The sequence below is a fragment of the Ambystoma mexicanum genome, chromosome 12 (genome assembly GCF_040938575.1).
Source record: "Ambystoma mexicanum isolate Mex_15411 chromosome 12, UKY_AmexF1_1, whole genome shotgun sequence".
NCBI lineage: Eukaryota > Metazoa > Chordata > Amphibia > Caudata > Ambystomatidae > Ambystoma > Ambystoma mexicanum.
In genome coordinates, this window is record NC_090936.1 from 102,467,739 (window position 1) to 102,482,661 (window position 14,923).

General features: G+C 52.5%; 1 protein-coding gene across 1 annotated transcript in view; it reads left to right on the forward strand.

Annotated features, from left to right (window-relative positions):
* The first annotated feature begins 5,274 nt into the window (after positions 1 to 5,274).
* Positions 5,275 to 14,923, forward strand: part of LOC138514462 (uncharacterized) — a 791,313-nt gene continuing 781,664 nt past the window's right edge. The window contains exon 1 of the mRNA XM_069629962.1: positions 5,275 to 6,222. Within this exon, the coding sequence (XP_069486063.1) occupies positions 5,275 to 6,222 (948 nt within the window). The remainder of the gene's footprint in view (positions 6,223 to 14,923) is intronic.

A 14,923-nucleotide genomic window follows, 5' to 3' on the forward strand; every position in this document is an offset into this window, starting at 1 on the left:
CAAGGTCACTTTAAAGGATAGGTACCCTATGCCACTTATCCCCGACATTTTGGAAACCGTCCAAGGCGCATCAGTTTTCTCCAAACTAGATCTCCGTAATGCTTATCATTTGCTCAGAATACGTTCTGGAGACGAATGGAAGACCGCATTTAGGACACCGTTTGGTCTATATGAGTATCATGTGCTCCTTTCGGCCTGGTGAACGCTCCTGCCATCTTCCAAAGATTCATCGACCGGATATTCTCTGATCTGTTATTTGTGTCAATGGTCGTGTATCTAGACGATATACTGTTTTTTTCTCGTACCATGTCAGAACATCTGCGTCATCTTACTGAAGTACTACAGCGCCTTAGAGAGCATAAATTACTAGCCAAACGGGAAAAGTGCGTTTTTGGTGTTTCTTCAGTTCCCTATTTAGGGTTTGTTTTGTCTTCTCAAGGCATTCAAATGGATCAAAGGAAGGTAGATGTCATTCTTCAATGGCCAGCTCCTACCTCTATCAAAGAAGTGCAACGATTTTTGGGACTGGCAAATTTCTATAGGCGATTTATACCGGGTTTTTCCATTTGCCCATCACCAGCTTGTTAAAAAAATCATCGACGCCCTTCTCTTGGAGCACCCAGGCTGCAGAAAGCTTTCACTTCTTAAAGGAATGTTTTTGTAGCGCTCCTATCCTACGCCAGCCAGATACTGACAAGCCCTTCATCCTAGAAACAGATGCCTCAGCAACAGCTATTGGAGCTGTACTACTGCAAGAACATGAGCATAAAGAACACCTGGTGGCCTATTTGTCAAAGACTCTTACTTCAAGTCAACAAAACTATTCTGTTATTGAAAAAGAACTCCTAGCTATAAAGAAGGCCTGTGAGGTCTGGAGACATCTGCTGCAGGGGAACCGCCATCCTTTTATTATTCGGACGGACCACAAAAATCTGCAAGTTCTGCAATCTATGGAGTGTATCAATTCCAGGCAAGCACGGTGGGCACATTTTTTCTCTCAATATGATTTTCATATCACCTATATCCCTGGAAGCCAGAACGCTTTGGCAGATGCTCTGTCTAGGAAGACGCCTATTTCTCATGAGACCTCGTCGTCACCTGAGCATCTGTTTCCAAGAAATCGAATCATAGCCACCATCTCTTCCTTTTTTCAGCGGATCAAAGAAGCAGTTGTCGCTCACCCGACACCACGAGGCATGACTATGAAGGATGGTCTGTTTCTTAGGAATCAGAACATATGGGTCCCCTCCAGAGCTCTTCAAGAAGAGATCCTGTCTTGGTGCCATGACCACAAGACGGCAGGCCATAGAGGACAAGCCAGTACCCTGGATTTGGTAAGAAGAGCATTCTATTGGCCCGATTTGCCCAAAGACGTCAAACATTATGTTAAGACTTGTGGAGTGTGTAATCAAAGCAAATACAGCACAAAGAGCCCTATCGGATTGTTGCAACAGGATACCATCCCGGTTCGTCCATGGAGTACCATATCTACAGATTTCATTGTGGACTTGCCACCCTCACAAGGATGCACCTGTATAATGGTGACTATGGATTCACTCACTAAGATGGCTCATTTCTCTCCGCTCCCAGGTCTTCCGACTGCTGATGGTATGGCATTGGTGTTCATTAAGGATATTTTCAGGCTTCATGGTCTTCCAGACAAAATTGTGTCTGATAGAGGAAGTCAGTATGTGTCCAGATTTTGGAAATCGCTTTGCGCAGCTCTTAACATTCAACGGGCACTGTCGTCTGGATATCATCCCCACACCAATGGGCAAACAGAGCGTTTAAACGCCACCCTGGAACAATATCTACGCAGCTACACTAATCTGGAGCAGGATAACTGGGTGGACCTGTTGCCAACAGCAGAATTCGCCTATAACAACGCAAGTCATTCAGCGACAGGGATGTCACCTTTTTTCTCTTCCTATGGGTTTCATCCTAGAGCCATTATTCCTCTCACTTCTTTTCAACCTGCACTCCCAAGCAGTGGAAGACATACTGTCCCGAATAAAAGACGCATAAGAGAAGGCAAAGTTGAACCTAATGGACAGTCTTAAGGCCTATAAAAGGCAGGCCGACCGACATCGGCAGGCAGTCCCTGATTGGCGGGTGGGCTCGAAGATATGGCTCTCCACTAAATACCTTCTGAGATGGTCTCACCCTTCTAAATTATCACCTAGGTACATTGGACCCTATTCTATCACTGCTAAAATCAATCCGGTGACATTTCGATTGAAGTTACCTCACATTCTAAGACGAATTCACCCAGTGTTTCATGCCTCGCTCCTAAAAGGCGCCGAACCTTCTTGCAGGGCTCAACCTTTACCAATTCTCTCCAACTCCCCTGACACTCCAGAATATGAGGTTTCCCAGTTACTGGATTCTAGGTACCGCAAAGGGCGCCTGGAATATCTGGTGCATTGGAAAGGATTCTCCCATGCGGAGGATTCCTGGGAACCCATCTCACACATCCATGCCCCAGTCCTCCTTAGGAAGTTTCATCGGTTACATCCGGGTAAGCCAGGGGGGTTGCGCCTTGGAAGGGGGCATACTGTCATGCGACGCGTTTCTGGCTGGCGTTTGTGGCCCTGAGCGCGTTTGTGCACTTCCTGATTCCCGTCACATCTAACTACTACGTGCACTCGGCGGTCTAGTCTTTCTCATCCGAGTGCATGTAGCGTTATTTAGCCACGCCCCTCTTCCGGCTCTATGCGTTGCAACCGCTCTCGGTCAGCTGTTTTCCGTGCTGCCGCGGTCTTGCGCTACGCGTTGTGTTTGCTCCACTGAGCAACTACTTGTTTCTTTTCTTTTTGCTTTTCTTTTGCTTGTGGTCCATATTCCCTCCTGCTTATTCAGCCTTGTTTTGTCCCTTATCCAGTTCTTGGACGCTCTCAGGATTCTCCCTCTCCCTATGCCTGTCCCTCCTTATCTTTCCTCTTCTCTGTTGTTATGGGATTCCCCCCTTCGGTCTACTGGATTGCCTCTTCCAGTTTGGTCATCTCATCAAGACATCCTTCGGGCTCACTCACCATCAGGCGATCTGCCGGGCCTTATCGTCAGTGTTTTTTTTTTTGCCATTCCAGGCTTTTCTTCCCCTTCTGTCCCTCTGGGGAGGGGGGTCACGGCCCGGGCAGTTTAAACAGCCCTCACTGTGGCTTCCTCTTACGGGAGACTCAAGCATCAAAGAAAAAAAGAAAAGGATTATCGAGCCCACCGACCTCTCACCCCAGTGGAGGAGGATTCGAGCCCAACAGGTGAGGAGGTAAAGGAGGGAAGCGGGGTTACCAACACATCTCCAGGGAAGTCCGCTGACAAGTTGTCCGGACCCAAGGAATCCCAGGTTAAGACACCATTCGAGTCAGTAAAAGTCAAGGTGGTTTCTAAATACAAGTCCTTGTCTGTTGTCAAAGGGAAGAAAGTTATCTGTGCCTCAAAATAAGAGCATTCACTTCGTAAAACACATCTCTTCCTCTTTTAGACCCATGAATCAAGGTAGTAAGTCCAACAAGAGACAGGGGGGTGCCGCTTTGTGCTCCTCCTTGGGTGTGAGTCAGACTGTGACACAGATTCCTCTGACCTAGTCTTCGTTTAGGAGAATGAAGACTGGCATATTTACACGTCTGCACCCAATAATGCTTTCCCTGTTCAAGAAGTATCTGACTGCACTAAGGGAATCCTAGATAGGGTATTACCATGTTTGATCCAGCTGACTTAACCCATCTGGATCCAGGGAGTAGATCCCCCACACCTCATGTGGCTACCTACATGGATAAGAAGTTATGTATACGAGTAGAAAAGGAATACTAGAATAAGCACTGGTTTGGACCGATACCTTTTAAAAGATGCGTGTTGACTTGAAACATAAGATATTTTTGATAAGTCCATAGCTCTTGGTTGGCTATACCTTTGGCACTGAGTGTTTAAAGTGCTGTAATCGTTCCAGGCGCATCTCTAATCACATTCTCTTGGCACACCCGCATATCTTGATGGTCCACCGCTCACACATCCTTATTGGCCAATTAACCTTACCCACAGTCATTTCACCAATCCGATCCCTCACCAGAACACCCTGTACCTTTGTGTTCTGGCATTGGCAGGTGGCATCTGCTGCAATTCTGGCCTTTGGATGGGTCCTTGTGCCTGTGAGAAGTACTGTGGCTTGCTTTGCGGCCACTAGGGAAGCCGTCCCTGGCCAAGTTTAAGTGGTTGAGGGTACTGGTATCCTGAGATTTGCACATAGCTCTGCAGCCATCGCCGCACCCACCTTCCATGCCCATGAACACACTGCATTTTGAACTCACTGTAAATCTGCCATACCACTTGAAGAGCATACAGGGGTCAGACACTGAGACTGTGTGGTACCCATATTCCCTGCTTCCCCGCAAACCACCATCTGCTGTCCTGGTAGTCATGGTTCACCACCGGTCACAGGTAGGCCATGGCCATCTCGGTCCCAAAGTGTGCTGTTTAGGGTTGTGCTGTCATTGTGAAAGTCTCAAGTGGCATTCGTGCCCCACAGAGATCACTGCCACATTTATGTGGTGGGCCTGATCCCTCCATTCCTCTCCTAACCACCCCATGCAGGCCTTGGCACTGCCCACCTCCTGCTCTAGTCCCTCAAGCCTCCCCTCACCACCACGGATCATGCCACTCCTTCCTGCTGATCTCGTTCCTCTTTCCCTCTACCACAGCAGGTCATGTTACTCCTCTGATGGTAACATATTCCTTCATAGTGTCCCAGACTGTCCACCGTTAATAGGTCCACTGTTAAATCAGAGGTAAACCCCCCCCCAGATTTTAACCTTTGTGTCCTGGTGGGGTAAGTATCGCAAGAAAAGGCTGAACAGGCCCCTCACGTTGCGGCAGGACAAGGCTCTAAATGTGTCAGGACCTTTGTCTAATATATTTGATTTGGCCTAGGAGGCAATGCTACAGGAAGAGAGGGTTGATCCCATTCCACTTAGAGAGTTGGTACAGAGAGCAACCTGCTTCCTGCTAAGGCTGTGTGGGCCGCAGAGCAAAGGAATGGCATCTTATAAACTTTGGACCCCAAGCTAGCGGATTTAGCACCCAGAGAGCTGGGTGCAGATGCAGGTCCCTTGTAGTTTGGGGAAAAGGTATTGCCAAATAGATGAGGCTGTACACATTCCTTAGACAAGGAGCATACCCCTTTAAAAACTACCCTGCTTGTAGAACTGTTTATCTGAATAAGATAAAGTCAACGCGGTTGGCCACGGCAGATTGGAATACATGTGTAAAAGCAGGGCATCCATGCTCACGACTGACTTAAGAGAACATGAGACTGCTTGGTCGGTGCGGGGACTGTACAATGGATTAGGGACTAGGGTTAATGTGTTCTGCATGAATGTGAATAAAATTCACAACCTAAAAGATGCATGGCTCCTTCCACTCCTGAAAAAGCCTAACCTAGACCCGGACATCCCTACTAATTATAGGCCCATCGCCACAGTGCCATTCCTTCTGAAAATTCTGGATAGGGCCAACTACTTGCAAATACAGGATCCCCTTGAAACAAATAACCTTCTCTGCCTCAGACAATCTGGGTTCAGAATCAGACACAGAACGGAAACCGCACTAATAGACCTCAAAATGCAGAACAATGACCAAAATGATAAAGGCAACCTAACGCTCCTCCTGTTGCTAGATTTATCAGCTGCGTTCGACCTCGTCAGCCACAAAGTCCTATGCAACCACCTCACCTCCTCAGCCCACTTCTCTGAGAAAGCCACTGCCTGGATACAATCATTTCTAGACAAAAGAACAATGAGATTCTTCTCCCCTACAGCTGCGGCCGACCCAGCACCAGTACCTTATGGTGTACCACAAGGGTCCTGTGTGTCGCCGACACTTGATAATTTATTTACCGAGCCACTGTTCGATGATTTGGCTCGCCTGGGTGTCGCCTACACTAACTATGCTGACGACACCCAGGTCCTCATCCCGATCTTTGGCAACCACGACAATGACTCTACATTACTGAACAAAATATACCTCTTCATTCAGGCATGGATGGCCACACATGGCCTTTGCCTCAATGATGAGAAGACCGAACTATTACTGACCGGCTCCCAAGCCAACCTAAACAAACTAGACACCTCCTTTAATTCATTCACCATAGACGGCATAATCATCCCAGTTTCTAAAAACTTCAAGACACTTGGCATCTACCATGAGTCCACCCCAACCTTGACGAAACAAGTGAACGCCACAGTCTCAGCCACAGCGTACAGTTGTAAATTAATAAACTTGTGCAGACCTTTCCTCTCGCCAGCAAGTTGCTCCACATTAGCTAGAGCGCTTATATTATCCAAATTGGATTACTGTAATCCGCTCTACCTAGGCACTAACAAACGCAATTTAAATAAGATTCAGGTCCTTCAAAATAACTCCCTCAGAGCGGCCTTTAACATACCTAGATCTCACCATATCTCTGAAACAAGACCTGACTCCTGCTGCCTGTCAATCACAAACAGAATCTTGCTGAAAACCCTGACCCTCATACATACATGTTTATCCAATTCAGCACCTAATTACCTGGTGTGCAAATTCACCAAAAGGCAATCCAACTGACCTACTAGATCCGCGCAATTGAGCGGTCTCTCAATCCCGAGGTACAACCGTCAGAAATCTGGAGGCAGCAGTTTCCCTGTGCTTGCTTCCAAATTATGGAACTCCATACCTACTGACCTAAGAATAGAGCCATCATTCACATTATTCAGATCGAAAGCTAAAAGCTGACTTTCTTCTCAGGAAACCTGCTAGCCTTCAACTACAGCTTCCTCCTAACTGTATATATTACCACTGTATCACCTTAGCAACCACTGTATTTTATTGATCTAACCTGTTTACATGTTCCCTATGTTTTCAATGTATATATTGTTGCTTTTTATTCCTATGTATGTACCTATAATGTGTAACTTTGCTCTAATGTAACTGAAACAATGCGCCCAGATGCCTGAGGGCTCGGCGCACTATACAAATAAATACAAAGACAAATACAAAATATCTGTATGAGAGCCCTGTGGTTGTCTTGTGTAAAACGTGTACCTTGATACTTGAAAGCTTAACAGGCCGATTCATGTAATTCCTGAAAAAAAGTGTCGCACGCGGCTGGCGCACAGCGTGCCCGTGCGAATGTCTGCGCCAGCCCCGTGCGATAAAATCAATTTCCGCGCACAGCGTATTCATGGATTCTCGCATCCAAAAGCAGACGTGGCGCAGAGTGGCGCAGCGACCCTGCAGCAGCGCCAGTTACGCCCCCAAGAACGCCCTCGCGCAAGGAAAAGACATCAAGATCGCAAAACCATTGCAAACACTGTACCAGTTTACCAGACTGGCAAACAGCAAACGCAAAGCGGGGAACGCCTATTACGGGTGTCGGGAACACACGTGCACGAGAAGATTCACACGCGATCGGGCCTGGGGGAGCGTGTGCGTGTATTTCAGGGGTGCGCGAGAAGTTCTACACGCGAATGGCCTGGGTGCGTGCATTTCAGGGGTGCGCGAGAAGTTCCACACGCGATTGGCCTGGGCGCGTGTATTTCAGGGGTGCGCGAGAAGTTCCACACACGATTGGCCTGGGCGCGTGTATTTTAGGGGTGCGCGAGAAGTTCCACACGCGATTGGCCTGGGCACATATATTTCAGGGGTGCGTGAGAAGTTCCACACGCGATTGGCCTGGGCGCGTGTATTTCCGAGGTGCGCGAGAAGTTCCACACGCGATTGGCCTGGGGGAGCGTGTGCGTGTATTTCAGAGGTGCGCGAGAAGTTCCACACGCGATTGGCCTGGGCGCGTGTATTTCAGAGGTGCGCGAGAAGTTTCACACGCGATTGGGCTGCGTGCAGGTATTTCAGGGGTGCGCGGGAAGTTTCACACGCGATTGGGCTGCGTGCGGGTATTTCAGGGGTGCGCGAGAAGTTCCACACGCGATTGGCCTGGGGGAGCGTGTGCGTGTATTTCAGAGGTGCGCGAGAAGTTCCACACGCGATTGGCCTGGGCGCGTGTATTTCAGAGGTGCGCGGGAAGCTTCACACGTGATTGGGCTGCATGCGGGTATTTCAGGGGTGCGCGGGAAGTTTCACACGCGATTGGGCTGCGTGCGGGTTTTTCAGGGGTGCGCGGGAAGTTTCACACGCGATTGGGCTGCGTGCGGGTATTTCAGGGGTGCGCGAGAAGTTGCACACGCGATTGGCCTGGGCGCGTGTATCTCAGGGGTGCGCAAGAAGTTTCACACGCGATTGGGCTGCGTGCGGGTATTTCAGGGGTGCGTGGGAAGTTTCACACGCGATTTCAGCAGGGTACGTGTATTTCAGGGGTGCCGGGGAGTCCTACATGTGATTTGGCAGTGTGGGTCCTCCCAGGTGTTCCCTGTACACCCTCCACGGCCCCTGCAGGCAGCCCACACCACAGGGGACTACCCTGCATCCCTGGTCATGTCCCGCAGGCAGCCCACCCAACATGGGCATGCCCCCCAGCAAAGGCACATGTCTCCTTGCACTAATGATCACCAACTCATGTCCCCTTGCACCCCCACCCCCAGCATTGCGGGGCACCTGCCAGCAGGCCCCCACCCATGTCCAACTCATGTTCCCCACCACCACCACCCCCCAGCACTGTGGGGTACCTGCCAGCAGGCCCCCACCCATGTCCAACTCATGTTCCCCACCACCCCCACCCCCACCACCCAGCACTGTGGGGCACCTGCCAGCAGTCCCCCACCCATGTCCAACTCATGTTCCCCACCACCCCCACCCCCCAACACTGTGGGGCACCTGCCAGCAGGCCCCCACCCATGTCCAACTCATGTTCCCCATCACCCCCACCCCCCAACACTGTGGGGCACCTGCCAGCAGGCCCCCACCCATGTCCAACTCATGTTCCCCACCACCCCCACCCCCCAACACTGTGGGGCACCTGCCAGCAGGCCCCCACCCATGTCCAACTCATGTTCCCCACCACCCCCACCCACCAGCACTGTGGGGCACCTGCCAGCAGGCCCCCACCCATGTACAACTCATGTTCCCCACCACCCCCACCTCCCAGCACTGTGGTGCACCTGCCAGCAGGCCCCAACACATGTTCCCCAGCCAACATGTCATCACAATCTAGATCCCTGGTCCCTATGGTCAGCCTCCAAATGCAAAATACCCACCCGAGTATTGCATCCACCCACTCAGAAATGGCAATTACATGACAGAACACCAATTGCAAGTTCCGAAACAAACACATGTCCCTCACATACACCCAATGGGTGTCAGTGAATCTCAAAACCCATATCATGATATGCATGAAACCAATGAGATGATACTACACATTGAAGTCCGATGAAAAAATTAAAGGAAACATAAAAAGATTCAAAAATAAAGAAACAGAAATGGGAATGTACAAAAATGAAAAGAAGCATGTCCGTGAAAAAAAGCAAAACCAAAAATCATAATCCAAAGTAATGGTGTCCAAAGTCACTGTCCACATAATAATTGAAAGCCATTGCTCCATGGGTAAATTGTGAAAGAAAAATAAAATCCAACAGTGAACTATGTACAGACGAACAAGCCAGGGTCCATTATCCCAACAAAATAAATGAAACCTATCTAACAACACTAACTAATAAAATAAACTATATACAAAAATGTGGCCAATGTCCAAAAGGTCCAAAATAAATCAAAAAACAAAGGAAACCTAACACTACCTACATAACTATGTACAAGGGCAGCGAGCTAGTCTGACGGCTCACTTTTGGATGTCCCGGCCCAGGGCATCATCGAACTCCTGCTCAATGTCCCGGAGGCGGTCCTCCTCCATGGCCCCGAGGGTCCGCAGGGCCGTCGACGTGTCCACCTCCAACCCCCTGCGGATTGCCTCGAGGCCCTCCACATGGAGTTCTCCGCCTTGACCATTGTGAGCCGTGCCTCTTCCGCCCGCTGCCGCTCCGCATCTATGGCGTGGCCCAACCGCTGCCACACGGAAGACACTCTCTGTCCTGGGTCCTCCTGCCCTCCGGCCGATGCCTGCCCCTCCGATGTTGAAGGCCCCGAGCCTTCATGGCTCCCACCCCGTTGCTGCTGCTGCTGTGCCTCTGCCCGTGCACTGCCTCCTGCTGCCTGCACATCCTCCGCCGGCTGGGGTGCAGTCGTTGATGTGGCCACCCCTGCTGGACGTCCGACTCCCGACTGTGGCAGGGATGCCTCCTCCACCAGCCTGACCGCACCGTCAGAGGCAGCTCCACAGGGCACCCAGGTGACTGATAGGTGGGAAGATGGCACGGAGGACGACTGGCACGTAGGGGGTTCAGTTGAGGAGGGGGTCATAGCAAGCCCCATCAAACAGAGGAATCCGGCCTGGGTGACCTGTCCCAGCAGGCTGACGTGGTCAACGAGCCATTCGAGATGACGTGCAGTCTCCTCATGAAAAGACTGCAGGTCAACTCCCATGGCCCGTTGATGCAACGCCACACCAGTCAGGACAGGCTCAACCCGGACCCGGATAGCCACGTCCGCAGGCAGAGGAAGGGCAGTTGTCGTTTGCTCATCCCCTGCCTGAAAACGGGTCTGGACGTAGGCATCCCTGCTGGTGCAAGATGATGCAGGGACAGGATCAGGGACAGGATTGCACACAGGCACCTCCGCGGCGGCCTGTGCTGCCTCTTGTCCCTGGTCCTGCACTGCACCACTAGCACCAGTGGGATCCCCACCTCCAGACCCCGTCTCTGTTGCTTGAACGGCCTCCTCCTCCACCAAACCCCCCACCAACCTGGATGACTCCGTGCCATCTTTCCCCGTTGGGCCCTGTGGGGTCCCAGCTGCCCCTTCTGCTGCCGAGGAGTCCAACTCCAACCTCCGCCTCTTGGTGCTCCCCCCGGCAGCTGCGGCCTGGGACGCGGAACCGGACTCCTCACTCCCCGACGAGATGACAACATGGGAGGGGAGCCGGGCCTTGCGTCTCCGGCTGGCGGTGGGATCCCCGCCGCTGTGCTCCACAGCACCTTCTCCACCCTCTTCATCAGTTGACGCTGCAGACAGGGAGTAATAAAACACAGGCATCAGGGCACTGTACAATGGACACATACACACATGACAATTGTACATGAGTGGCATTGGCAAACCTCAGACATGCCATCACAATCCCCAACACACATGTCATTTCAACTCGCACACATGAGCCATACCACAGCCATATCGCAACTGCCAGCACCATCCATACCCATACAACAGCATGAGCAGGCAAAGCTGAGCCAGACATCACATGCAACACAGGAAGTGCACCACACATGTACACACACCACCACACTTGCATGCATGTGTACACCTCTGCCAAGTGTCGCAGTGTACAGATGGGCATCCATGTCACATCTGCCAATCAGGCTTCCACATCCCGCTGTCACATGCGTCCATGTTGCATCACTGTTGCACCCTTGTCAAATACATACAAATGCACATGTACACAGTGCTGATACATGCAGCTGAAAACAACAAACATGCGTGACATCACGGACATGTCTACTTACATACACATTCATCCAAACATGTGTGCCCACACAACTGCATCTGGCATGCAAGCCTACACACACAAGCACCATCCATGTCTCACACATTACAGCCCTCGCATGTGTTAGCCCCACGGCCCTGTACACCCCCACCCATACTCGACCCCATACAAACGGATGTGCAACCTGCACACTACTGAAATATCACCACACGCACAGCTCACAATCAGGATGCATGTACACTTACCGCGCGACTCCAGACGGGTCTGCCTCTCAAGGACCTGGACGTGGAGCGCTGGGGATATGCGTTCCAGGACCCTCATCTGAACTTCTGACAAGTGGGCCCGGCACCCCTTGGCATCCGCTGCCTTCAAGAGGCGCCGGGCCTTGTTCAGGGTCCTGGACCTGAAGTCCTCCCAGCGCTTCTTGACATGTTGGAAGTCGCAGACTGCCACCCCCTCCGCGTTGATGGCAGTCACGATGTCAGTCCAGATCCGAGTACGTCCTTCCTTGTCGGCGCGGGAACTTCCGAAGAGGGCATCATACTGCCCCAGGACTTGCTCCACCAGGACACCAACTTCGGTGGCACTGAAGCTGGTGCCCCTCTGCCTCTCTGGCCGGGGGTTGTCAGTGGTGCCAGATGTTGCAGTGCCCGACATGACAACCCCAGAGGCAGGAGTGGGTGGGCAACTGGGTTCTGGGGCTGGGCTGTGGAGCGATGGAATCCCAGTCGGGAGTCTTCGGTTCCAGCAGGGGTGGTCACAGCAACAGCACACCTGGCTGATGTGCAGGCAGCAAATGGCAGGGCACGTGGGCAGCAGGCAGTCAGGCAGCAGCAGATGGCAGGTGGGAGCGTGCTCGGGGCTCTGGGGGGCAGTAGTTCGGCCTTCTGGGCAGGACCGTGGTCTTCCGTGTGCTTACGCGTAGCCAGCTTGATACGGAGTGATTTGGCACGTGAAAATTCTGCATGTCAGCTTGTGAATCGAGGAAAGGCCCTTAGCGCGTAAGCGCGTCAGCACGCATACGCGATTCCATTGGACCAAAGGCCCTTAGCGCGTATGCGTGTCTGTGACGTATCGCGCACGGGCGTTGCTTTTCGTGGGGTGCGGTGCGTGTGTCTTGCAGGCGTTGGGGTTCACACGCTATTACTTCACAGCGGGTGGGTGTTGGCTACGCGTTCTTCTACACGCAAGGCAGTCAGTGAGTGGTACCCTGCTCCCCCAGGCCCGATCGCGTGTAAAAACACCCGCGAGCCCCTGAAATACACGTACCCCGCTCCCCCAGGCCCGATTGCGTGTAAAACCACCCGCGAGCCCCTGAAATACACGTACCCCCCTCCCCCAGGCCCGATCGCGTGTAAAACCACCTGCGAGCCCCAGAAATACACGTACCCCGCTCCCCCAGGCCCGATCGCGTGTAAAACCACCCGCGAGCCCCTGAAATACACGTACCCCGCTCCCCCAGGCCCGATCGCGTGTAAAACCACCCGCGAGCCCCTGAAATACACGTACCCCGCTCCCCCAGGCCCAATCGCGTGTAAAAACACCCGCAAGCCCCTTAAATACACGCTCCAGGCCAATCGCGTGTGGAACTTCACGCGCACCTCTGAAGTACACGCACACGCTCCCCCAGGCCCATTCGCGTGTGGAACTTCTCGCGCACCTCTGAAATACACGCGCTCAGGCCAATCGCGTGTGGAACTTCTCGCGCACCTCTGAAATACACGCGCCCAGGCCAATCGCGTGTGGAACTTCTCGCGCACCTCTGAAATACACGCGCCCAGGCCAATCGCGTGTGGAACTTCTCACGCACCCCTGAAATACACGCGCCCAGGCCAATCGCGTGTGAGAAACTTCTCGCGCACCTCTAGAATACACGCACACGCTCCCCCAGGCCCGATCGTGTGTGAATCTTCTCGCGCACCTCTGAAATACACGCACACGCTCCCCCAGGCCCATTCGCGTGTGGAACTTCTCGCGCACCTCTGAAATACACGCGCCCAGGCCAATCGCGTGTGGAACTTCTCGCGCACCTCTGAAATACACGCGCCCAGGCCAATCGCGTGTGGAACTTCTCGCGCACCCCTGAAATACACGCGCCCAGGCCAGTCGCGTGTGGAACTTCTTGCGCACCTCTGAAATACATGCGCCCAGGCCAATCGCGTGTGGAACTTCTCGCGCACCCCTGAAATACACGCGCCCAGGCCAATCGCGTGTGAGAAACTTCTTGCGCACCTCTGGAATACACGCACACGCTCCCCCAGGCCCGATCGCGTGTGAAACTTCTCGCGCACCTCTGAAATACACGCACACGCTCCCCCAGGCCCAATCGCGTGTGGAACTTCTCGCGCACCTCTGAAATACACGCGCCCAGGCCAATCGCGTGTGGAACTTCTCGCGCACCCCTGAAATACACGTGGCCAGGCCAATCGCGTGTGGAACTTCTCGCACACCTCTGAAATACACGCGCCCAGGCCAAAATCGCGTGTGGAACTTCTTGCGCACCCCTGAAATACACGCGCCCAGGCCAATCGCGTGTGAGAAACTTCTCGCGCACCTCTGGAATACACGCACACGCTCCCCCAGGCCCGATCGCGTGTGGGCCTTCTCGCGCGTGTAGAACTTTGGCGCACATTTTTTTCCTGCGCAGGGACGCTACCGCCTGCTTTCGTGTGGCGGACATGTATGGGCCTGTGCGCGTCTTTCGCCATGCGCTGTTTTTCCCTATTCGATTCCATGAATACGTGTTGTAGGCGAGCGTGTGGGCGTTCTGCGCATTTGCCTCCTGTACTTCCCCCGTGACGCCCACATTTTCACGAGTTGTTCCCCATTCTGCGTGTGACGCCCCGTGTTACGCCTACTTTTGTTATGTGCGCCGCGCTATGTGCGAATTCGCTGTGGCCTTATCGCACGGCGTTCGATGACCTGTACGCCAGCGTGCGCCAGCGTGCGCCGCGCACATCCCACATTTTGCGCGTGCACGGACTTCCATGAATAGATGCGCCATGTTTTCTGTGCGATAATCGCACTTTCACTGCGATTTTCGCTATTTCACTGCGAATCGCACGTTTTCGCATGCGTGCGCCGTTTTTTCGGCACACATTAATTCCATGAATCGGCCTGTAAATGTGCAACTCAGTTGCGACTCTGCTTTATATTTCACACTCTTCTCCATCCTGGTACAGGAGCTGTTCTACTGATTATGTGTCTTATCTTTGACCCTTCCCTGCCCATGTCTCTGAAAAGCTGAAATACTGCTCTGCATTGTGGGCACTGTAACTGGGGATATAGGTTGCGAACCAGCAGACATCTGAATTGGACCAAATGTTTCGGAAATGTCTGTAACAGTGGAGGAACAGAGGTTGGAGAATACATGGGCCGCCAGATAGCCGTGGCAGAGCAGTCAGCTATGAGCCG